Consider the following 25273-nt stretch of genomic DNA (forward strand, 5'->3'; position numbering starts at 1 on the left):
GGAGTATATTGTAGCAGGGCAGTATAACCGACATGAAGAATAACAAAACCACAGTACTTCGTTCTTGTTTGTCGGAAAAGGAACTTTAATCCCATCACATTTTAAGATGGTGTAACTGTAACGACCAAAAATCCCAAAATAATCGTTACTTGTTCCTTTTTTCTCCCTGCAGAGTGGCCTGTAAATTTTTGTTTCGCTCCTAACAACTGAGAAAACTTGACGCTTTTCGGCTATCTTAACATGAATGGTTATTTTTTGCTATTTTCAAACAATGTACCTGGACAAGGAAGATCAGGGCTAACAAATGTACTTGCTCTTAACATGTTTGAAGTTGTTTCGGGTTTCAAGTCTTGTTATACGTATGTGCACTACTTTGTGATTTACTTCTCCGTTGGATTAAATGGCCTGATTCACTCCATGCCTCATTCAGAGTGAAAATGTCAAGCAATTGGTTGACAGAAAAATCTCTCTTTAGCTTGAGTATTTCGCACCAAATTTCCAACCCTCCACGTTTCCATGACCAAAGGAAAGCACAGATATGTGAAATGAAAAAAAACAGTATGATGTTAATCAATCTACTCACTGCACCTTGAGTGGCCTTGCGGCCTTCATTGTGTTACATGGTGGCAGCGGTGTTTCCGTAGTGGGAGTAGGTAAGGCAAGGCGTGTGCGGATTTCGCGCCAGTGTCTGAAACCCCACGGATCACAAACCAACTCCTTCTTTCGTGAGATGCGAGGGAGAGACGGATTCCTGGACCTTTTTTTGATCGGGGAGGGGTTGTGGATTCGATCCTCCTGTGGTCCTGTGGACGCTCCTTGGTGCGATTCCGTGGTTGAGGGAGCGATCTGGTGGTCAAAGAGAATCGGCTGGATGCTCCTGCGAGGGGAGAAAGGTTCCATGTTGTATGTTCATGGAGAAACAAACGGGTGCGACTCCTGAGATTGGAGTAAGATTCTACCCAGTGGTGCATCCAGGGAGTCCGTGGATTCGGCCCTTGAACACTCTATGGTGTGAGTTGAAGCCATCTGACCAAGCCGTTGCGATGGGAGGATCTGTGGATTCGGTCCTTCTGTGAGCCCTTGATGGTGCAATGCCATGGGTGGCCGTTGCGATTAGAGTATGATTAGTGCAGCTCCTGTGCTGAATGCAAGGACCTTACTGGTCTTTGTGAGATCTTTGATCTGGGGGGAAGGTGTAGCGAGATGCTAATTTGAGCTACTACGTTAGCTCCAATCCCTTATGAATACCGTTGTAAGTGAAATACAAAACCAGCATGATGTTAACCAATCTACTCACTGCATCTTGAGTGGACTTGCAGCCCTCATCGTGTTGCACTTGGTAATTTTTGATACAGTTTTTTCCATCGGGACATTTAGATCATAGTTGCAAATCTTCAACCATCATCAGTTGAGACAAAAAACTTGGATGTGAAACACCTAAATCATATTTAATCCAAAAAACGAAAAACATTCTAAACTGATCTCGGTAAGTATTTGAGATGAGGTGATTTTTGGGGAAATATGTACAAATACTTGGCTTTAGTACAAATACTTCAATACGTTTTGATGTATAATGATGGAAACGTTGATCCTGTAGGATGCCTCAAGTAAGACTCGGACATGTTTTTAACCAAAATTTCAATTTCTTCCCAACTTCAAGATCCGCCTAGTTTAACTTGTTTATGGATCAGATATTACACAAATATAAAGCTAACAAAGAGTTTTTCATCTTGGAAGGAAGGGGATCATATTCCCAGTAGTCCGCAAAATGAGCCTTTAAAATTGGTCTCTGACTTGAAAATTGCCTTTCAACCAAACAATAGAGTCCAACTTTATGGGAATGGTATTCGCAATACCTTGATCAGATGACCATGTACTTCAGATTGTGAACCGTGAGGTTTTGCATTGTATTTTGTATTTTGAAATGGGTAAAGTAATTGCCTAGGCGGTAGGTAATGGAAGCTTGAGTTCTAGTTCTATTAAGATAGAGTGCAAGGGGGAACAATAATGAATGCTTTTAAAGGAAAGGGGCTGCTCTTACCAGTCACGATTTTGGGTCACGAAACAAAAAGACCGGATGGACCAAAAAAATGTCAGAACTAATGATGGAAACGCATCAGTGAGTTCATTAAAGGTTCCAATAGTTTGATCTATTCTCTTCCCCGTTTAATGAGATGAATTAGTTTATCATGCCATCATGAGGTGAAACGGCTGAAAAGGGAAACATTTATTTGGAACCTGTTTTTTTTTTACTTGGTATGTCATATTTCCTGAAATTTGAGCTCTACGATGGCATTCCAATTGAAATTAAACAGTCTAACGTAACGTATTTGCTGTGTTTGGCATAAATTCTTAACAGCATTTACAATTTTTCGGGGTTCGTTGGTTCGAAACTCAGGCTAGACGCAACCAATTAACCTGCACTTTCAATGCACGTTAGGAGTCACAAATGTAAGAGCTTGAATGGACGGGCCTAACGTCATTTTCGAGGTCGAGGCAAAAATCAATGCGTCTGACTGTGGGCAGCAATATCTTTTAACGTGCACGTGGACAGCTCCGATTCAGAAAACACCTTAACTAATTTAATATTGACTCTGACACGAACAAGCCCACGGCACCATTGTGAATTGATTTAATACTGAGAGTTGAAATTTAGATTGAAATACTTCTTGGGCAAACTAATGCAGTAAATGCAACACTGAACATCGGCACAAATGACTTTTATATCTTGCTAGGTAGTAAGCGTACACGGAAAAGAAAGGACCAAGAAATGGAAGTGGAAGAGGACAGGCGATTACGAACTTCCATGGGGGCTTCAACCGCTTCCATCGCTTCCGCAGCTTCAACGGCTTCAACCGCTTCGACGGTCGCCGAGGTCCGCACGAAACTCGAGCCAAAGAAAGTGGAAGGAAAGGAGAGAACAAGGAGACGGAGAGAGAGAGAGAGAAGGGCTGAGAAAGAGAGGGAAGAAGGAATGAGAGAGAGAGAGGGACACGTCCGCGGACACGGCCGATATAAGTCTTCATGGAGTTTGGCGGAATATCGCTTGCCATTGGAACTTTGGAAAAACCAGGCAAGTCAGTCAGCTGTCAAGGCTGAAGCCATGAGGACAAGAAAGTGAGTGGCGGATCCAACGTGCAAGAAAAGGAACTCTATCTAGTCGTTTGGACGAACAATGTAGATGGTGAACCAAAGGTGGAACAAACGCTTTGTCAAAACTGTTTGAAGGAAGAACTACCACACCCGTTAGCAACCCAAGTGCCCTTTGAAATATCATAACTGGCGAGCTTCTGAGTTAAGAGGATCTCAAGGCTGCGAGGAACACAATTCCAAAAGTTTTGTCCAACTTCTATCCAATTTACTCGTCTTCTGATCAAGCGATACTTGAGACAACTTTTTTTCTCTCGCACTCTCTGGGTGACAACGGACGAGTTCTTGGACCCACGGGGGATCGGCTCCTGTCAATTTTGGAGAGTGTCAAGAGAGTCCTGTACAGGTTTAAGGGAATTCATCACCATGATAGGTCATTTGAATGCACAAAGTCCTCTTGGATGAGGGAGATGTTATCGAGAAACGTTAGTCGCACCAATTGTTGGGAGCTGAATTTGGAAGTGGAACTTGTATCATCTTCGTCTCGTTCGTCTCGTCCTTGCTTTTCAAGTGGTACCAACGAGGTCTCTGCTGAAGCGGAAAAGATCCCTTGGAAAAGAAGAGTCAAAGCAATGTCAAGTTCTGTCATGCAACAAGAAAAGCCTCTGCAAACACGACATCAAGTTTCAGAAAGTGAGGGGGAAGAAGAGGCAGCCAAAGAAAACGACAAGGATGCTCTTTCGGAGCTTGAAGGCCGCAGGAGGCTGCAGGGTGCTCGAGGTCTTCAAGACGACAACATAAAAGGGTCCCTTGGTCCTGCCATCATCCAACAACACAGGCAAAGACAATTGTTTTCTCATCGACGAAAACGGAGACGGTTGTGGTCCATGCTCGGGGTCTGGCTCCTGCTGGCCTTTGGAGCTCCGAGTCTCGCTGACGCCTTTGTTTTGGAAGGATCCCAGACCTCCTACGCTCAATTCCGGAAGTGGCTTCCGACAACCAATAGTTCAATTGAATTTGAGTTTCTTACCGATCAGCCTAATGGGATCCTTCTCTACACCGACGACGGAGGGTACTACGACTTCATTGAGGTCAAACTCGTCGAAGGCACAGTCAGGCTCAGGTTCAATTTTGATCGCGAACCCAAGGTGCTGACGGTGGGGCAAAACCTCAATGATGGGCGGACCTGGCACAAAGTGATAATCGCTCGGAATGGTTTGGAAACAGCCTTGACCGTGGATCAGATCCGAGCCACGGCTCAACTCCCCAAACCAAAGCGACCCGAGGATTTGAATTTCGGCAACATCACCCTGAATTCCTATGTGTACGTCGGCGGACTACCCTCGTGGTACACCACAAGGCTTTCCAACCTGGCCTTACCTTCGGTGGTGTTTGAGCCGCGGTTCCAGGGAGCGATCAGGAATCTGGTCTATGTTGATGAAGGCAGTGAAGCCAAGCCAAGGCGACAAGAGGTGATGGCGTATCGGGTAAGAGAGCGCTAATTTTTAACCAACTTTTTCCCCTAACCGCGGCATGAATTGTTCCCAAAGTTCCTCATTGCGTGCCGCCTCTTTGTCAGTAGTCGACCCTAGAACAATGTGTGCAATACCTTATAGGGGAGGAGTGATCTTGGAGAATAGAATTCACCATTCGCATTAGGATTGGAATCAGAATCGTCTCGTCTCGCTCACGTACCAAAAATGCCCTTCCGATTGGTCTTTCTTTCACATTCAAGCAGGAGGAAATCTCCTTACATAGAAAAGGAAAGGCTGTTCACTTAATGGGCAACGAGAAATGAATGGCAGACAGAGAACGGGAGTTTCTGAAGTCTGAACTTGGCTCTCGGGTTTTCTTAGGAGAACCTCTTGAGAAAAGGACACTGATCTCGTATTACAACAATGGCTCCTTTTAAAGGCTGGGAGCGGTCTTTTTTCTTCTTTCCGTGCGTTTGTGCCCTATATAAGTGTACCAGCGCTACAGAGCCAGTAATTTTCGAAGAGAATTCTATCCCTGGTTTTAAGAGCCTTGTAAAGACCATTAAAAGTCCGTGTTCGAGGTTTTTGTTCCTCGTGGTCTGAACCGAAAGAAAATTCCCAAGATTTTTCCCGTTCCAATTTTGCTCAAGGCATCGAATTTAAGACATGAGACTCGGACGGCGGCAATTTGCAACTGGATGCATTATCACAACACCAAGACAAACTTGGTTCCTCAAGGCCTTTATTGTTAGCACCCAAAAAAGTAGGGATCCACTTATGGTCTCGTGCCGTCAGGAAAGCCTCTTCAAAGGTGGAATCTTCTTTGAAGTTTCTCCAAAAGTTGGCGTTTGTTCCTTGTAATGGAATTTTCTCCGGATTTATCGTGCCTTCCGAATCAACTAGAAGAAGTTGAAAAATCTATTTTCTAAATTCACTATTCACCATGCCTTTTTGGAAATAGAGGGAACATGCTCTCCGACTCCCTATTCGGTCTCAAGGCAGCATCACTCAGTTCCTGGGGGAATCCAATCCATGGTCTGTGGGCTTCATTATTCATAATCTCTGCATTGACTGCAGTAGTCAAGTATCGCACACTAAATATCCTGCTCAATCGTAAAGAACGAAAGAAGACAAGCGTAAATGGCTTTCGTCCATTTGTAGCCTTAGCTTTCGTCTTTTCATGTTCACATTATGAAGCACATTTCAACCGAGAGTAATTTACCAACATATGAGGGCATCTCCGTATGTGGTCTTGACTAGAGGTCAAATGAATAGATTTGAAGCATTTAGCAATTCATACAAACTACACTCTACATCTTGTTGAAGACCCGTTTTCTGTATGTCGTTGAAGATCAGGGTCGACCAGAAGGAGACTGTCTCTGATACCTACCCGCACTGATATTCCATCTAGGAATTTTAGTCTTATGAAATCTGTTCCAATCTTACTGGCCTCAACAAGTTTTGGATGCCTTCATTTTCATTTTCTTCCGTAAAGGAGATACTTAGTCATTGTGTCATCTTGCCTATATTGGGAGAGGTTGCTTGTCATGAGAAATCAATTTATTCAATGGTAATGTTCACAATCTTCAAAATGTCGTGATTTGCATGCGTGAAGACTGAAGAGCAAGAAGCGTGATATGTAATCTTTCCTCGCTAAATGACTCCACACTTCATGGTTGGAGTGAGTTTTCTTCAAGTCATTAGTGAATACCAAATGGTCATGTTAATATTGGATGAACTTCAACACTTTTGCATGATTTGAAGGGATTCTAGAACGTAGGCGAGGACCGTCCTCCACAGAAAGTAGGAAAGTCTTCACTTATCATCATCACAAAGAGCATATCTTTGTTGAACTTTCGAATTATTCTCTTTGTTCGCTCTTCTTTTAATCCTGTCTGGGGATTTTGTACCGTTTACTGGCTCATTGGCGGAACTGCGCCAACCTCTCGATTCAGCTATTATGCCATTTGTTGGTAGAAACCCTTAGTAAAGTTTCAGCCAAGATCTCTTAGCTCTGTCTCTGTCTCTTTGGGCTTCTTAATCCTCCGCAACCCAGTCTTCCCATCTCGAAAAAGGTCCTTGAAGGCTATTGTGGGCTGGCTTGGGCTCGACTTCGGGCTCCATCCTTTCATGTGAGGTGCTATACATCAGTAAATGATCTTTTGAAGGGGCTGGAAAATCCAGCTTACCCCCTTTGTTTGGCCACTACTCGGAGCCTCTTTCAGGATCACTTTTTTTCTGGTGACAAGGAGATATTTTCGGTCTCCACTCTAATCCCTCGGCATTGTCAGAAAGGTGATACAAGCTTCATCTATCAAAGGTTGTGATATCTCAACAGGGAAAGTATTGTCCTTTAGTGGCGCGAGTTGTCTGGTGCGGAGGCCCCTGATTGGAGGTATTTTTTTGTTCTTCTCGAATTGATCTGTGGCATGACAACGTTTCTTGGATTGGTGTCTTGCTGAAGTCCAATATAACTCTAGGGAAACCTTTGACACCTTGCTCCTTTCCTTCTTTTGTCGGTTGTCTTACGCAGTTTCTTTTCAAGCTAAGGCCTTCAGCGCTCTTTATTCTTTCTTTCTCGGGGCTTAAGGCTTAAGCAAGGGTTCCCAAAACATTCATGGTGTTATTTCTTTTCGAGTCTTTAAAACGATATCAATTATCTCTCCCCGCCTAATACCATCAGGCAGCACTTTAAGGGACAAGAATCGAATCTGATCCACCGATTCTGTCCGTAAATGAGTTTCTTGTTATTGTGGCATTATTAGTAAGTTGGTTGGTGCAACGGAAATGAATTATCATGACCAGGCAACCAACTATCCACGGCCAACTCAGGTGGCTCCTTTAGCTCCAAAACGTCGTTGTTCCCTCCTCTGGTCCTTAAGTGGTGTTCCCTCAACGGGCTTTGTTCCCAATTCCCATCCATTCCGAGCACGTCTGCCCTTAATAGAATCAAATAAGATGGTTTGCAATGGTCAATTGGCATTCCGTGTAGTGTCCTCTGTCCTATCTGTGTCATGTAAGTCGTGTTCCAGTAAGATCCCTAAGAATTATGAAGGACATATTGACATGGGTAAGGAATAGGGAAACGTGGGAACATACGTCATCTGGTACGAATCATGAATAAGGAGCCCAAACTTGATAACGCGAGTTGGTTCTCACGTCAAATTTGCCACTTCTACTACATACGTACAACATGCTTGTATGTACAAGCACACACACGCACACACTACCATCTCTCTTCACCACCTGACTTCTTTTGGCATGTCTTGAAGACAGCCGATCTGATTTCTTGCTTGCCACAGCTGGCATAATCTTTAAGAGCCACTTTGGACGAAGTGTTGTATCCAAATGCACAACAAAGTCCCATTAACGTAATGAGATTAGCGCCCAAATTGCTTTTGCATGCCCCCCAAGTCCGACACTTGAGTCTGAGTTTAAGATGAAATCCTAATCTAAATATCGCCGGGGATGGCTGGAGAAAAAGGCCCAATGAGGGTGTCGGTACCATGTCAATCACCTGAGTGGAAAATAGTGTCGAGACAATGAATTTCTTTCGATGGTGTTCTCAGTTGAAAGAGAAGCCTTCCAAATTCTTGCTTCGAAGTTCGCTTCCTTCCTTTTCTTTGTGCTTTCTTGATCCTCAAAGTTTTTCGTCTTGGTTCGGTTGGTGGTGTCATGGTGGTACAATGTACAAGGTAGGTTCTTCTTCACCAAATCCAACCCTTGGTTTAGTACTCTGCACTAACCTCAGCCACCAACCATGTATCAGTAACCTGCCATAAACGCCAGTTACTCTAAGTAGAACTTCTTCAAATTGGTCTTAAGCTTGGGTCTGAAAGCTCGCGATGTTTGCAGAGCCAACATCTCTCGTTCAAGCGAGCAATTTGTTAGTAATTGGGTGGAAATAAATATTTCTCAGTCCGTTCGTTCTTTCGCTCTCTGGGAAAATCGCCTACCCTAATTGTGAGTGTTCTAATTGCTTTGCCAAATAGAAGTAGTAAAAAAGCGAGGCAACCTTGAATCCCGAGAGAGAAAGTCCCACGGTGGATTGGTTTGTTAATCAATGTGGCTGTTTCATAAGCATTCCTTTAACCTGACGAAGCCACACTCAAATCCTTCAAACACTGCCAAATAGAGTGGTTGTTGATAAGTTATCTGAGCATTCCAATGACACAATTCGAGCCAATTACACTTGATTGGTCGATGCGAAGAAGCGATAATCCGTGGCAGTTCAATCAACAACACAACCAAATGAAACTTGATCCTCTTTCGCTCTATCTTCTATCTACCAGTCTCTATCTGAGCCTTCGTACTAGACGAAGATGAAGAAGGAATAGCACTCACGTCTAGAGCACAATGATCATTTAAGATCTTTCAAACAAGCGTAACAAGCTCTCACATTCCTTGCACACACCTCATTAGGCATTGTTGCTTCTGGTTTCTTTTGGACATAACTTTCATGTCATCACCAACTCTCTCGCTACCAGCCACACTTTGGTCTAGTGGCACAGCTAGTAGTAGCAGTAATAGTAGTAGCCACGCTCAACAACAGACACCCACCCTTATTTGCCAATAGGGATGCTTCAATAGCTGCACCCAGTGTAGCTGTTCGGCATACTGCATCAATTTACTCGCTTGGCCACTCTTTCTTTCTTGCCGACGAAACCCCTTTTCAAACTGAATACAATACTTTTGATAATGAGAACAGAAGAACCACTTCCATAGTCAAGCGAGTGAGTGAGTGGAATTATTGGAGATGGTGTGAGAAGATAAGCAATCTTCTTTCTTACTACGCCTTGAAAGGCGTTTCTTGCCGATTGGGTCTCGGTTGAATCTGGGGAAATGAAGAAGACGAAACGAAGTTTCCTTTGAATGGAAGACGAGCTCTATTCACAAACAATCCCCGAGATTTGTTGGTTTGTTTGGAGGCGAAACACTGGAAGATGATTCCAAACTTTGGCATTGACAACCATCGCATTTTGGTCTTAAAATCCCTATAGATTGATCCTTCCAATGTGCTCCCTCCCGACCAACAGCTTCTCTCCTCGGGAGGCTCGCTCTCCAAGCAAGCAAACTTGAGGGAGGTGTTAAAGAGGACACGATTGGTTGGTCGGGATTCTTTCCGGGAATATCGTGCCAACCGATATCTTTTGGAATACTTCAGGACTTGGATGAAGTTCGATAGTTTTCCCCATTTCTACACTCGAGATTTGACGCCTTTGGTCCGCTCAAGATCAACTAAGCGAGAAATAGGGAGTGAAAAGTCAATCAATATTTACTTAAACCCCATTTTCAAGAAGTGGCCCTTAGCGGCGAGGAGCCTCCATTGAGAAGTCAAAAGGGCCCTCGAATGTTGACTTCTGGTCTGGATGTGTCTTTTCAGCACCTCCACTTACTCTCCAATGAATGGGGTCATGTCTATCGGTGGTTCAAGTGATTCGATTCGAATTTCCCTCAACTTGAAAATGCAGCGAGCAGAAACAACAACTCCAACCACGAAGTTGGAAACCATGGAGGAATAACATCTTGATTATTCACTTCCTTGGGGAGACTGCGGAATACTCATGAAAAATGTAGCCGTTACCACTTGCCACTAGAACATTGTAAACCTGCTCTATTGTACCGTATGTACCACTTTCCCCATAATGTTTTGGGACTACTCGGGTTCGCACTATCCACAAACTACTACCACCACCACCACCACTACCACCACCACATCATCATTTGTTGTAAATGGACAAGGAACCCAAACGATCATTCGTCAAGGGCCCTTTTTCCCTCCCTCTCTCTGCTAACCTACATTTGCAGATAGAGTTCAAATGGTTGTAAATATCGTGGTCGGCCTGCTTTTGTGCTCGGGCCCAATCATTATGTGCGAAACGTACCCAAGAACGCCCCCCCATGACCGGAGTGGAGAACAAAATAGGAGATCTGTGGTATGGGGTGGCAAGATTTACAATTTTTCTTCTACACACTTTGCACTTCTGTCTAAAGAAAACCATCGTGAATAAATCTTTCATCAAATTGATGTTGGAAAAGAGCATGAAGCAACTGAGAACCAATCCCCTCTACTAACATTGGTCAGAAAAAGTGGAATGTGATTGCATGTCTTTTAGAACCATGAACCACTGGAATATGGACGGGGATGCTTGGGTGCAGCATTTGTATTACGCAATCGATTCAATGCATTCTTCAAATAAGATTCTACGACCAAGCATTTCAATTTTCAGCGCAATCGATTGATTGCGTTAAAAGTAAAGCCCTCTATGGACCTCAAAGCTCAATGCACAATTTTTCGCAGAATGAATGGGCCAGCCCTCTCGTAGTAATTGGTAACTAGAAGAGGGCTAAATCCACAGAGCTAAATCATTCGTTCTGTGCCTCTTTATGTTCTGTTCTTTGAGCGATCATAACTTTTGACCGGGTCGTTTGATTGAACTGAAATTTCGAATACGCAACTGTAATGACCTGTGACCAATCTAACTTGTAGAAAAATGCAATGTATTCACCCGCTTCCGAAATGTTAATTTTAGACCCTGGCATCCCCGTCCATGTTCAAGTGGTTCGTCTTGGACCATACTATTTACCCACGCTTGGTTAATCTACTTTTCAAGTACTTCCGATCAGATAATCTTTGAATACATGTTAATTGCATGACAAAGGGGACATTTCAGCTCAGCAGGATTTTTCATCCTCTTCAGCAATTAACGCATTCATGTCACATTTGAGCTCTTGCCGAAAACAATGAGCAGAATCCCCAATCTATATTTCATCGCAACCAATTTTCAAGCCTAATTGGCAGATACATTTTTCTACGCCTCTCGTTCTTTTGTGTTTTATAACATTGGGCTTTTCACAAAACACAAGGGAAAAGAAAGATGGAGCTAAACCGAGTAAATCCATCGGCTGAGCTGTTCCGCAAATGAGGCATGGAAAGGAAGACAAACCTTGCTACAACCAATGACATACGGAATGGATACACCTTTAGTGACAGCTCAACACAACATTAATCAGAGCAGGACACCACTACGAACGTCCTTTTCTTATCGAGGCTTGAACATGCCACTCTAAAAACTGGAGAGGGAAGTTCCTGGCGAATAATTGGGAGCTATTGGCGAATTTTGTGAACCGAAAAGGCAATGCAATTGAAGTTTATCCAGTAATGAAGGCCTGATTCGACGATCAGGCCGGCAAGAGGTTACAAATCCTAAACTCTCCCCTCAGTACCAGATCTTGTCGAATGCGCTGTGTTGGTACCGTACAATTCATAGAGTGGATTGGTAGAACTGAAGTGGGGATTTCAAGGAACTTGTTCGATCTCCAAATGTGATCGAGAACAATGGAACTGAAGCAAATGAAAGAAAAACGATGAAAATGGAACAAAAAGCCGATCGAGAAGGGAGAGAGGAAACTGAAGAAAGCGAGAAAGTGGAAGAAGCCAAAAGAGAGTACTTCTTTCTCTTTCTTTCCCTTGGTTTTCCTCTCTGTGCTCTTCCGCTTACGTACCTCTCAATCTGACAAGAATGGAGATGAAGTAGTGAAGGGAGAGAGCCCTCAAAGCAGAGGAAAGAAGTGCTTACATACGTGCTTATGGGTGTAGGAGGTAAGAAGTACTCAAGATCATTGCCTCATGATGATAATGTCGTCCATCGAGATAATGAAACACCACACATGAAGTATTGACCATGCCATCAAGTTATATATTTGGTTTAACAATGAGTAGCAAAATACTAGCAAAGTACAACGCGTCATAGAAAACACAGCCGTTGGTTTGAACCTACCTAGTGTACGTACACGGTCGGTACTGATTATTAAAATGCCCACACAAAGCCATTCACCAAGATTTATCTCGGCTCTAAAGTCTTTCGGCACTTTCAACTTTCCAGCTCGAGCCTTTTATGTAAATTGTCGTCTCACCTTCAGTCACTTCATATTTTACGACATGGAAACTGTCACTTAAGCATGAAACCTTCTCTTCGACACATTGGAGAGCGTGACAAAATGTTGATAGGATAAAAGAAAGGATCGAAGCACGACCTCAAACAATATCTCGGTGGTCCTCTTGGCCACGGTAAAGCTCTGCGTTGTTCGTACATTGTATAAATACCCCCAGGAGGGTCCTTGATGGTGCTGAACGATAAATTTACACCATTTCGTGAACTGATTCATCCCCGGTGAAAGAGTGTACCATTATTCTGTTTCAATTTAGAGCTCATGTGAAATTTTCTACTTATGGGAAATTCTCTCATGTATTGATCTGGAAATAGGTAGGAAAGAGTCTTCCCATGTCAGCTTTGATTCTTTGCTTGGGATGGAATCATTAATTTTGGCACCTTAAAGAGAAGTGCAAGGACGTTTTTCCTCTTCTTCTTCTTCTTCTTCTTCTTCTTCTGAGAACTGCCTATTATGATCAAAGCGTATAAAGACTAACAACCCATGAAGTGGGGCTGGTTGGCGCAAACTAATTATTTCCTCCATTATCATGCGCACCAGAGGGCTTGTGAAGCAACGCAGTTTGTAAAAGTTCGAAAATGAATTACAAATCTCAAACGTTTCCTCGTGTCCTGTCAATGGCGACAAGATCGATGGGAGTGATTGGGAAAAAGAATTGACAAAAATCGATGGGTGATGGGGACTCTAGGAGGCGCTTTATGCTTCAATTATCCTATTCAAGGAAATCATAATCTATCAGCTCTTGAAGGACCCTTGAGGCTTCCATTGAATTGTGACCGAGAAGGTTGCTTGCATTTTTGATGCCTTGCAAGCGAAATCAAAAAGTACGCTCATAATTGAACGATGTTATCTAGACGAAATGTAGGCGATTGGGGAAAGATCTTCAATCAAAAACCAATCCTCTTGAGTCTAGAGGTCTAAAAAGTGAAGTGTCATATTCACAGAAGGTAATTGGCGCCTAGATCTGGAATGCATTTGCAGCGGTTCTCCTTAAGTAGACCTCTCCGTTCAAAGTGTGAAATATTTAACCCCTTTTTGCCGGGATGCCTCAAAGTTCATCAAGATAAAGGCAATGGACAGGTAAGAAAGTGCTGCCTGTGAGGATTCTCAAGGAGTTGTTGACGGCTTCAGGCCAGCCAATACATCACACAGAAAAAAGGGATCTCTCTCTGCATTATTGGGGTCAATCAATAGCCAAAGAGCCCAAAATAAGGGAGAGAGACAGAGAGAGAGAAAAGAAGCGTGATTTATTGGCCCTCCGGTCAAAACATTCGTTAGCTCCGGTCCTTAGAGCTTCATTTGTCGATACGAGAAGCTCCCTCAGATTTTTCTGGTGCAACAACAGGATGATGTATTTGCACATTGAAAGGTGAGGTGGCCACTCACTCCAAAGCTCACTCCCACCTCTCTTCTCGCCCTCTGTCCATGTCTTTCTCCTCTTTAAACGATGGATGGCACCCAAACACTCCTTTGGTGGAACTTGGGCACTGTTTTGTTGGATGAGAAAAGAGGACCTACACATTCTGGATTCTCCAATCTCCATGTAAAGGTTCAGGCTTCTTCTTGAACCATCATTTGAACCTCCCTCAAAAATTGTGTTTTCAGTGTGTCTGGTTTGAAGAAGTCAAGTTCACTTTTACATTTGTTCGATCGCGACAAGAGGAACCTAGAAGTTTCGAGTCTTGAAATTTCGTAAACTCATAAAAGTCATTCTGGAATAAAGACGTCCGTTTGTTCGTTTAGTCCGTCCTGACATCAATAATATCATCAGTGGAAGGAAATCAGTATGCACGGGAACAACCTTTTTGTTCGACTAATAAGAGGGTAACACTTTAGGGATTAAAACATCATTCTCATTTTAAGAAAAAAGTTAAAAGCGTTTCCAAGCATGCAACCGCCCATCCCTGCATATCAAACAAAGAAACGCAAAAGAGATTGCCAGCACACCATTCTCAACAACAATGGGCCTGGTACAATCCTCATGCATAAGAAATGGACCAGAACGGTTGGATATGTGCAATGCTTCCCAACTAGCAACCGCAGAGCTCAGTTAAGTCTCATGAGTTGGCTCGGACTCTGCAAATATGGCAACACTGGTTGAGTTGGAAAAGGAGAAAAATCCGGCTTGTTGTCAAAGTTGAAACAATGACATTCAGAGCGAAAACGTAGTGGTGATCGAGGTTGACGGAGTCTGCCCGGGATAAGCTCTAGAGATCCAATTTCTCACGCAGGAAGACAGAGATTTTTCTTTGGGATTTTCTCCCCCTTTCTTTTTCCCAATGTAGATGTGCACCACTACTGTATATTACCGAATACCACTCACACCCAAATCCCGACCTCATTGCTTCCATTATTCATTCACAGAACAGGGAACATAACCAATGCATACCCAAGGCAAGGGACCAACTAGTCGAGGCATTCGAGATATTCCTAGCTTTCATGAGGAAACAACAACAGCATCGGTATTGATAACAGAGTTAGGGGCAAGTTTGCCACTACCGCTGTAAATAACACGGATAAGGCTAGAACAAGAAAAAAATCTCCTTGATTCGGTGTATGGTTTCCTGATGGAAAGAGGTATCACCCTCGACATAAGTAGGTAGTTCTAGAAAATGAACATCTAGAGGACCGCAGGATTGAAACATTCCTTGGGAAATACTAATAATCAAGAACAGGCTAGGAATTCCTATCAAGCAAGCATTCTTGTAAATCATTTGACTAATTCATTCCATTCCAAGGCTTGTTCTTATATAAGCTTAAGGTTATGAAAGCTTGGGTTGACTGAGCACTTGACTGTAACAACTCTTTGTGTGGTCCTCTAGGTGCACAAATACCCTAGAGAAGTGACGATTAACCCGTTGGGGGTCTTTTAATCCCTTTAATCTCATTTAAAATTCCACTTTCCTTGTGGCTAATGCACCTACATGTACAGATTGGAAGTGAAGAAGAGACCGAAGGAGATCTGTAATTCACTGCCTTTACTCGGGAAGTAATTGCCTTATTTTGTCTTTTTTTTTCAACCCCAAAAAATGCCACAAATTTTGTATTGGTGGCCTACCATAACTCAGGCATTGTTGTCAATAGGTGTAGGCATGACTGGGTTTGGGTGTGGCTCTGGGTTTCTTTCATTTCATCGAGCAAATCAAAGAAAGATTTACGTCGTCTATGTCACAAGCTTCCTTCCAATGGGGGTCTTTTCAAATATGGTTTGCTTGGGTGAAAGAAGCACAACCATCAGACCATTTGAGGGCAGTTGAGCAGATTTCTTTCCTTTGTCATGGTCACATGGGAAAACTTGAGGTTCATATCACAATGGGGGAAAATTTGGGAAGAAATGTGAAAACTTGTTTACACTTGAACTTGACGTTGATCCGAAATGCAATGACCACCATCCTCAATGCCCTGTCACACCTCAAACTTAGGAACAAGCATTTGGAATTTTGTTCCATGACTTTCGTTCAAAGAAAATAACCGAAATATGCAGAAAGCCGAAATGTTTCCAGTCTTGGCCAATTTTCCCTCCAATCGTGCGCCACATCCAAAGACAAACAGGAAATTAGAACACCATTAGTTGCAAAGCTCCATTTTTCTGGCCTCATGGAGGGGCAAAACTCTTGCGGTGAGCTGGTGCAATGTGCATCTTTTCACCATTACAAAGGACTGCGGAATCGCCTGGACTACATAGATGCTCTCCTCATTGGTTATAGTCATGAACATCTAGAATAGGGACGGGGATGCAAGGGTCTAGAATTCAAAAGTTGGAAACGAGTGAAATTATTGAGTTTCTCGTCCATTTTATGTGAAGTTATGTAGTGAGCTTTGAGGGGCATTGCTGTTGATATTGTCATTCAAATGAGCTGAAAATTGAAGTTCACTGCTGTACGGCCAAGGCGCATAGTCGTAACATCCAGAGGTTCGTCTCATTCGAAGGAAAACGGAATGCGATGACTCGATTTCGAAATGCATTGACATTTTTCGACCCTAGCATCCTCGTCCATATTCCAGTGGTTCATGCTACAGTACTGTTCAGAGCTCAAAGTTCAACGTCCAGACCCAATTGGCTGTCTACAAAGTGGACAGCTCGATTCAAGGCAATGCAGTGGTGCAAATAGTTTTCTTGCTTTCATGCATGCCTTCCTCATTGCTTTGGGTTGTGATGGAAATTGCTTTTCCGCGAAAAAAGCATTTGCCTTTGACGGACGGTCAGAGGGGAGAAAGGGTGATCGGATCTCTTCAAAGAGAAGGAATGTTTCAATTTGTTTGTCGTGAGCTTTGGAAATGAAATTACCAGGGGTATTGAGGTTGAAGAAAATTGAGAAACGTAGATCGAAGCAAATATTCAATACATTAGAATATTGTAGTAGGTGTTGACATCATCTTGTGATGCAAGTCAGATGGTGCCAGCCTCCATACCATTATGTTCAGAATAAATCCTCAGTTTGAAGTTCAGAACACAATGGTATTGAATTGAATCTAAAATACGAATTGTCCTTGACCATGACTATTGAAACCAACGACAATATGTGACACGAACTTGGCTTTAGAACCTAGAAATTCGACAACGTTCAGTGTGTCTTCTGCTGCTCATGTGAGTGACTTAATATTTGCCATTGTCAAAGCCCGTCCCCGTTGACAGAGGGTGAAGATGAATCAGCTGCTCATAAATCATGGATGTCATCCAAGTGCTCCAACCCCCATGATGTCTGACATTCCCTTCAGGGGTGCTCAAAGTCTAGAACCCGATCAGAGACTCACTTCAAGGCGCAATCAGGAGACCGCATCAGGGTCAGCAGACCGAGCCCACGACACACGTCCGATAAATATCAATTCCTATGTCCACTTTTACGACAATGTTGTTGGGTTCATCCTCGGAACCGATTGGGGCTGCTCACTCGAAGGCAATTTTGAGTCATAAGCATAATCACGGATCTTTTATGTGATCAAGTTTCAAGACCCTCCGACAAATTACTCCCCCAAAAGGAAAATATCGACAACAATCGGAGAGGGCTGAGTCAGCGTTGCCGTATTTTATTGTCATTAGCCCAAAATCCTGACTCAGGGTAACTAGAGCCAGTCTTTTACCTAAACAATATTTGAGGCAACATATTTAGTGATTCTGGTACCCTTTTCATGCAAACCTGTGGAAATGAAAGCGATTTTAGTCGTGATTTTGGCTATGACACACCAGGGTTGAATTGCCTCAGTCACACTTACTTGAGTATGAGGCACGTTCTTGTGCGCGAAGTGGATTTCCGGTCCGTCCAACACGGAAACCACGGCCATCGCAATTGATGGACTTTAGTCATGAAACAATTTATTTTCTAAAGAAGGTCTCTGTTGTGCAACAGTGCCATTCTAAAGCAAGTGAACTCCATGGATATTCGAGGCCTTTTCAAAGCCCTCGACCATCACAGCCACCCTTCATTGCTGAACATTGAAAGTCGGTTGGGTTGGTTGTTTGGTTGGTTGGTTGATGGTGGGACCAAATCCAAAGTCTCCGTTAGTTGTCATTGGACCACTGGGAGAGTCTATTCATCTTCATCCTGCATTAAAGCCACAATAGATCAGGATATTTACATCCAAACCTTTTCTAAGCGAGGATTTGGAGAGTCCGGAAAGTATCGAAGCCTTCAAGTGTCTGTGGCAACATCTCTGTCAGAAATGAATGGCAAAACTTTTTTCCCGAGGGAAGTCTGTTCCAGCTCAATTCTCGACCATTAACTAATTGCCCATTTGCTTTGTTCCTCAGCGTAAGGGTGTCAGAAGCAAACTTTAAACTTTCAAGAGCCCTCCTTGGCCCTCCTCAAGCCACAAAATGGGTATTTCCGAATGCTTTTGGGCAAGACCAAATTCAATGGCTGATTTGCCCCCTAGATTTTTTTAAATATATCATTCAAATATTACGGGAGAAAAAAAATGTTTTTACAAAGTTAGAAATGAACCCACGAAAATTATGTTTCTTTAATGGCTTCTGCTGAACGAATCGTGTAAGCAACGGCCTAACCAACGATCGTAACCTAAATAATCAGAAAGTTAAATATAACAAAAAATCGAACTTATACACAATAGGCAACAATAAACAAGCCCCTTAACTTTATTACTCTCGATATTCAGCCAAACGAGAGTAAGATTATTGTGCGTTCAGAGCCAAAACTTTCTAGTTCGTGGACTGTTTTTTTGGCTTGCTTTCCAATATATTTCGAAAATCTCTCAACGAGCTCGTCGTTCATGGAACATATCTTGAGTTCCTAGAAATTCAGCATGCTCCTTTGGAACACCATCGTCCACCCACCAAGAAGAGGACGATTCGACGCTTTCACTTGGGCTCAATTATGGCCAACTCTCTAAAACCGGCAATACTCTTGTAACCCTTCAATGTTAACAAGCCCTAAAAAATGTCTCTTTTCACTCTTTTCACTCTTCTCTGAAGCCAAATGGGCTCCATACTTTTTCTAGGATTGACATGGAAAATATACTATTGTAAGAAGGAGCCTGTGATGTGCCATTTAACGAGATTATCGATCCGCGCGAGGAAAGATATCTGCTAGCGTTGTTCCCAACTCCCAAACGCACCAGCGTGGTTCTCAGTGGTGCCTGGTTATATTTGAAGAGAACCACGCTTCCACGTTGGCCAAGATCTCTCAGCTACACCATTTTTCCATTTTGTCCCGGAGATCATTAAGCTCGATACCAAGCGACCTGAAAGTCGTTATAAAGATCTTTTTTTTTTTGCTTTCGCTTCTCAATCGTTTGGACTGGATCGATAAGTGATCACACCCTTCACCTACAATAAGTAAGGAATTGTAATGAAGGCCATTCAGTGTGGTTGGTTTGGACGTAAAGGGAAAGGCACGAGTGAAATGTAGGCCAAGGGAGCATCTCGCTCGTACCAACTGGGATGGAAGTGGAAGTCGGGCCAGAGAAATATACGAACTGGGGATCCTCCGCACTTGCTGCTTGCTGGGGGATTTCTGTCTGAGTCAATGCATAGAGATCCCGAGGATTAAGTCTGGCCTTGCTGGGGGATTGTCCGAAGGCCACCATGATGCAAACTTGGGAAATCGAGCCATGGATGGAGTAAATCATGATGTTTTCTTGGGTTCTTTTCAGGGCGTGCGTGCCAGTACGGTGGACGCGTGTGAGCACCACAATCCATGTAAACATGGCGGGATTTGCATCTCGACCGATGGTGGACCACTCTGTGAATGCCGCTACATTGACTTCGAAGGAGTATTTTGCGAACAAAGTAAGTAGGGCGAAATTGCACACAGAAAACAATCAAAACATCTGAAAATCAGGAAATCAGGATTAAGATAGTATATTATGCCTTGGTATTTTAGTGACTTTTTTTTCTAAATCCCGATTTAAGATAGCTATTGAAAATTTTATCAGACCAGATTGAACTCTTGTATATACGTACGTAGGGTGATCTGGAATGGCAATCAAAAGTGTGACGCCGTTTGAGTTAAAAGCTCCGACCAGATAAACGCTTACGACGAAGTTCGTAATAACTTCATCTCTATAAGTTATTCTCTACCAAGTAACAATTGCTTTTGGCAAAGAATGGGCAGATTTGAACTAGTTTCTCAACAACATTCTTCAATGGTTTGTCAGGTCTGCCAACTTTAATTCTTTGGTGGATCAGATATCATATCAATTCGAGTATGCAGCAATCTTAGATATTTCATGCTATCAGGTCCACAAAAAAGTTAACCAATGACGGCCAAAAATAGCAGAATCTAATTTTCCCATCCTTTTTAAAAAACCCACTTTGTGCTTTTCTACTGCTCGCGTATTTTCCCTCATACTAGCCCTTGTAAACAACAAGTCTTCCCTAGGGTCTTCGTTCGTTAGTTTTTCAACAGGTTATTTTTGATTTAACGTGTAACTGTGTCATCAATAGAGACCAGTTTTATCTGCATCTTTTGGCAGGTCCTAGCAATGAAAATTGGAGTGCCCGTACAGTTTCCCATTCTGCTACTAAAGGGTGAAATAAGTTCCTAAAAGATCAATTGCAGCCTTAAGAATTTACACTTGTCACTTGACGTTGTCGTTTCGAAATTTTGAATGAGTTCAAGAGATGTTTGTCTGGTAACGGTCTCTGTCCGCTTGAGCTTCTGTTGTATTCTTGTTGCCATGAGTGGTTCTTGGTTGCAATCTTAAAACTCTGTATAGTGATGGACCTGATCGAGCACATATCCCAAAAAGGCATTATATTAAACAGTCTGTAAAAATGGAACCCGTTTTCGTCGCTTGAAATCTATGGGGGGATTCACCAACGAGGATGAAGGAAACAAATTACAATTTTACACTTTGATCATAGTTGCTTTGTCAATTGAGGAGTTAAGGAAGAACTTCCATTTTCAAGTGGTATTAAGATAAGAAAACGGTGACAGACCACAAATCATTACTGGAGTTGAACTTTTTATCCGCTCATATCTTCAACACAATGAACACTTGAAGCATAGATGCTCTGCAAACCCCTGGCCTTTTATGTCTAAAAAAAACCGGTTGATAAATCTATCCAACGCCACGGACCTTAGGCTTTACTTTACATTAGCTGTTGGAAATGTTTCAGAAAACTTTGGGGAAACAAAGGCAAAAATATCTTTCAAGTTGTCACGACAACGTCAAATTTTTGACGGTTTCAAGAAAGAGCAAGATCTGAGCTTAGTCTTCCGACTGAGCTATAAAACCGGATTCTGATCCAAAGTTTCCCATTCAATTTCCTCAATCCACCTTTACGTAAAAGATAATCCTGACCCTAACGCTAATCTTCGTATCAAATTTAGTGGGAACACAAAGTGGACACAAGTTTTATGTGGGCCAAAAACGGCATCCAACATAATGGCGGTTCTAAAGTTGGATTAGAAAATGACAAGGATTTTGACGGGAACGTTATGGAACATGATCCCTCATCTCCTGAAAGGCAGGCTAAATTTAATAATTCAACGGGAACAGATTTCTAAGAGAGTGCAAAAATATTCCCAAGCTGGGCTTCCTCCCGTGGGATCAAGACGTCGGGCCAGCTTCCGGACATGTCCTCATCACATCTACATATTTCATAACTACTTTGATCTGAATTCATTATATCGCTAAGGCTCCTGTTTTATCCGTTATGGCCTCTGTTGAAGGTCTTGGGGAAAAGAGAGGAAAATATTGTTTCATAAAAACGCTGGTTCAAAGCAATCCCAGAAGCTTTGAACAAAAGTTTTTTTATTGCTCAAGACAGCATCCACAAAGAATCTGCTCCCAAGGGTGGAACCAAGGAAAGAGCTTGGTCTGAATTCCAAAACCACCCTCAACTCCTTTGTCACACGTTCCGGCCAGATATCATGATTTCAAGACCCTACCAGATTTCAAAGAAAGTTTCAAACGCGGAAATGAATCATGGAGTGTCAAAGAGTTCTTGGATCATTCTTTTATTGGTCCTAGATATTACTCATGGTTCTTTATCAGAGCTTGCTATCTATTGGTAGTTTCTTTTACAAAGGGTACTTTTGATAACACCTTTTTCCTGCTACGATAAAGTCTGTGTTTCTGGACAAGCATCAGCATTGGGAGAAAAAAGCTTTGCACAGAACGTTTTGCTTTTCCGATTTCGGTCCAATCTCGAAAGAGAATCATTTCGATAGTGCGAAATCATGTTTGGGAATTGCTCCACCTTTGCAGTTGATTTGCGCATGCTTCATGATGAATGTGACGAAATTTGGAACCTTTTTTTAAACTCTTTATTGCGAGATAAGCGCAGTTTCTGTTGACATCTTTGGTTATTGGGGAGCCCATTCTGGGTTCGAGGGTCGCCATTCGAGGCGAAAATCCACTAGATGAACAGGGTTTTAGGTTTATAATTTGAAAGTATCCTATTTCTGAGTACATGTGTAAATTTGTTCTGGATCTTTTCTCATTCTTGGAGGAATGAGAAGCAAATGTGAACCACTTTTGGAAATGGATGACCTTATTACGACTCTAAAGCCAAAATGCAGAGAAGTTGTCCTACCAGATTGAGATTATATCCATCTTGGTCGTAGCGAGACATTTGGGGTCTGTAGAGAAGTTCTTAATCCCATAGCTTCTTTTTGGCCATGAAAATATGTCTGGAACAAGCCATCTCTGAGATAAAGTTGCTCCGCTTAGTCGGGTCAATACTTAAAAAATAGACCAATGGACCAATCTTCATCCTTGGGCACAGATGGGAATATCAATTTAGAGGAACACATTGGGCGCCATATAGCCCTTCTCGGTCACCCAAAAGCAAAGTACCTAGGTTTATAATGAATCAAGCTTCATGAATAACCTTTATTCTCTCCGGTCACCCTGAGTTTGAAAACTTTCCTCAAATCGGGTCGACGGGTCCATCTTAAGTGGTCTTCTTTGTGTACCCCAAAAGGTCCCAATTTCCCTTCATTTTTTTTTCTTTCTTCCTTCCCTCTCTTGCTATTCTTTCCGGCTGTGTTTTACGATCCCTTTTTGTGGCTGAGTGTGTCCTCAGGACTCAAAGGTCCCTCGGCAGAAATCTCATGCAAAAAAGCAGTCTCCTGTTCTGAAGATCTGGTGCCTTACTTGGCCCGTCCTCAGTGGCCTCCTCACTCAATTTTCTGTTCCAAAGACGCAAGTCCCCCGTTGTTCCCTCCCATTGGAGAGTGGCATATTATTCCTAGATCGGGTTGTTGTCTTTTCTTTCTGATGGAAATTCTCGGCTCAACAATGGGATCTCCGGTTGTCAAGAGCAACAATATTGTCAAGGTGGGGAATGCTGTCTGCCGACATTTTGATGTGGACAATGGTTCATTGACTCATTCAACTATTAACCGAGCTGTGGGGGGGAGGAACATGGCCCTTTTAATATTTGGATGAACGAATTTTTACGATCCAACGTGACCCCATACCTCACCCCAACTAGACCAGACCCATTGAGGTCAGCACGAATCTTTCAAATTGGTGTGCAAATACATGGTGCACGATTGTGAGTGACACCATCTGTTTCAATTGGTCTTTGTGGATGATGCCCCGGATGTGCTCGGTTGTCTCCGGCAAAATAAAGTGCTCACAAAAAGTGGCCAGACTTCAAAATCTTGGCTCATGCTCGACTTTCCCAGACAGATATCCACCAATTCATCTCCGAAGTAAAACTATGGGCCATATGCTGCTCTGCTTAAGTGGTCCAAATTCAACCTTGGGACTCGAGTACTTTTCGCTCTTTCCTGGGTTGGTTTTCGCTTGGAACTCGTGATTGGCATCGTTTATCAAAGACAAGACAGAACGAGGGAGACAGAGAAAGACACAGAATGAGACCATCAAGGGCCTCGAGGACTCAAAAAAAGTGATGGTGGGTAATAAATGTTCCAGATGCACAGGACGGTTCGTGTGGCAAGAGAAATGTGGTTCCATGGTTGGCCTCCGAGGCCAGAGTGTGGCATTACTGCCAACTTTGCAGACTCAATATGAACTCTCTGGGGTCTCCTCTGCTCCTTCCTTTTCTTCTTTCTCCTTGTTCCTCTCTGGTGGGAAACTTCGTGGACCACCTGGAGCAAATGGGACCACCGTCTTGACATGTGTGTGTGTCACTCCCAAAACGTGGAAGGTATATTAGACGAGGGAAAATGTGAACCCCTCAAAACGACTCGGGATCTTGGGTGCTCTTTTCTCATCCACATCATGGCCCAGTCAAAAGTGCTGATGAAGAGCAATCACCAATGGAAGTTTCATGTTTGACTTGGTGGAAAGACATTTTGAACCTAGCAAATGACCCAATGGCTTGAACTGGACATCATGCATGGGAAAACTTTGGGGGCAACGTCGAAGGGACACCGAGCACAACTTGCGACTAACTTTTTATACCAAGAAAGGCATAGGGTGTCCGTCTAAAGCCCAACCTACGACCTCCAAAATCCAACCTCCAGGAAAATAGGTAGTCCGGGGATGGCTCTTGCACTTGTGGTAGTGGCTCAACTGGAACGCCGAGAAGAGCTACGATGGTGATGCCGTCAAGAAAGCAAACTTTTACTGTAAATATTTTCCAGTCCCGAGAAGCTAGCTTGGTAGTGTGCCAAAGTTTGGTCCATTCTGTCAATTGGTATGGTCATAAGCAAAAGCGACGAGGTAAAGCGTGCAGTCATCTCATTTGAACTCTCAGGAAAGAAACAGAGAGAGAGAGAGAGAGAAAGAAAGAAAGAGAGAAAGAGCCAAAGAGCCAAAGAGCCAATTTAGGAGGCCAAGCTGCAAATAAAATTTGATGTGGTACCGAACAGTGACCTCTCAGCTTGTTCCCATAGTCCAGCAAAAGAGAAAGCGTATCTTTCTACCTTCAATACTGATGCTTTGTTCCAGGATTATGGGTCAAAGATATTGAAGAGCAATAGTTTTCGAGTTCATGTTTTACCGCCAGATTATCTGAGGCTCTATCTGTCTAACTTCTTTCGTGAAAATGCACACAATGGAGGGTTTGAAATTAAATCTAAAATCCTTTTGACATTTCAAGGATAACTTTTAGGAAGTAAAGTCCCAACAACAAAACATCGTATTAAGAACCAATATGCAGGGCAGTTATTAGTTTCAGTTCTCGAGCTTGAGGGCATTGGAATTTTCAAATTGCCGCAGATATAAATGAACCACAATGTTTTCACAAACGTTCTTTTGGGAATACCAAATGGTTCTTTCGTTTATTAACAAACTTAAGTCAGAAAGACTAGGTTCGGAAGCGTCATAATGTCATATTTGGACTAGATATTGAGCTCCATTCAAGTTAAGCTTAA

The 25273-nt window shown here is 42.9% G+C and overlaps 1 protein-coding gene across 1 annotated transcript in view; it reads left to right on the top strand.

Annotated features, from left to right (window-relative positions):
- Nucleotides 1–2781: 2781 nt before the first annotated feature.
- LOC131890454 (neurexin-1a-like) overlaps nucleotides 2782–25273 on the top strand; it is a 37154-nt gene continuing 14662 nt past the window's right edge. Inside the window, exons 1-2 of the mRNA XM_059239794.1 lie at nucleotides 2782–4577; nucleotides 19629–19764. Coding sequence (XP_059095777.1) covers nucleotides 3552–4577; nucleotides 19629–19764 — 1162 coding nt within the window. The 5' untranslated portion in view covers nucleotides 2782–3551. The remainder of the gene's footprint in view (nucleotides 4578–19628; nucleotides 19765–25273) is intronic.

The sequence above is a fragment of the Tigriopus californicus genome, chromosome 11 (genome assembly GCF_007210705.1).
Source record: "Tigriopus californicus strain San Diego chromosome 11, Tcal_SD_v2.1, whole genome shotgun sequence".
In the NCBI taxonomy this organism is placed as follows: Eukaryota; Metazoa; Arthropoda; class Copepoda; order Harpacticoida; family Harpacticidae; genus Tigriopus; species Tigriopus californicus.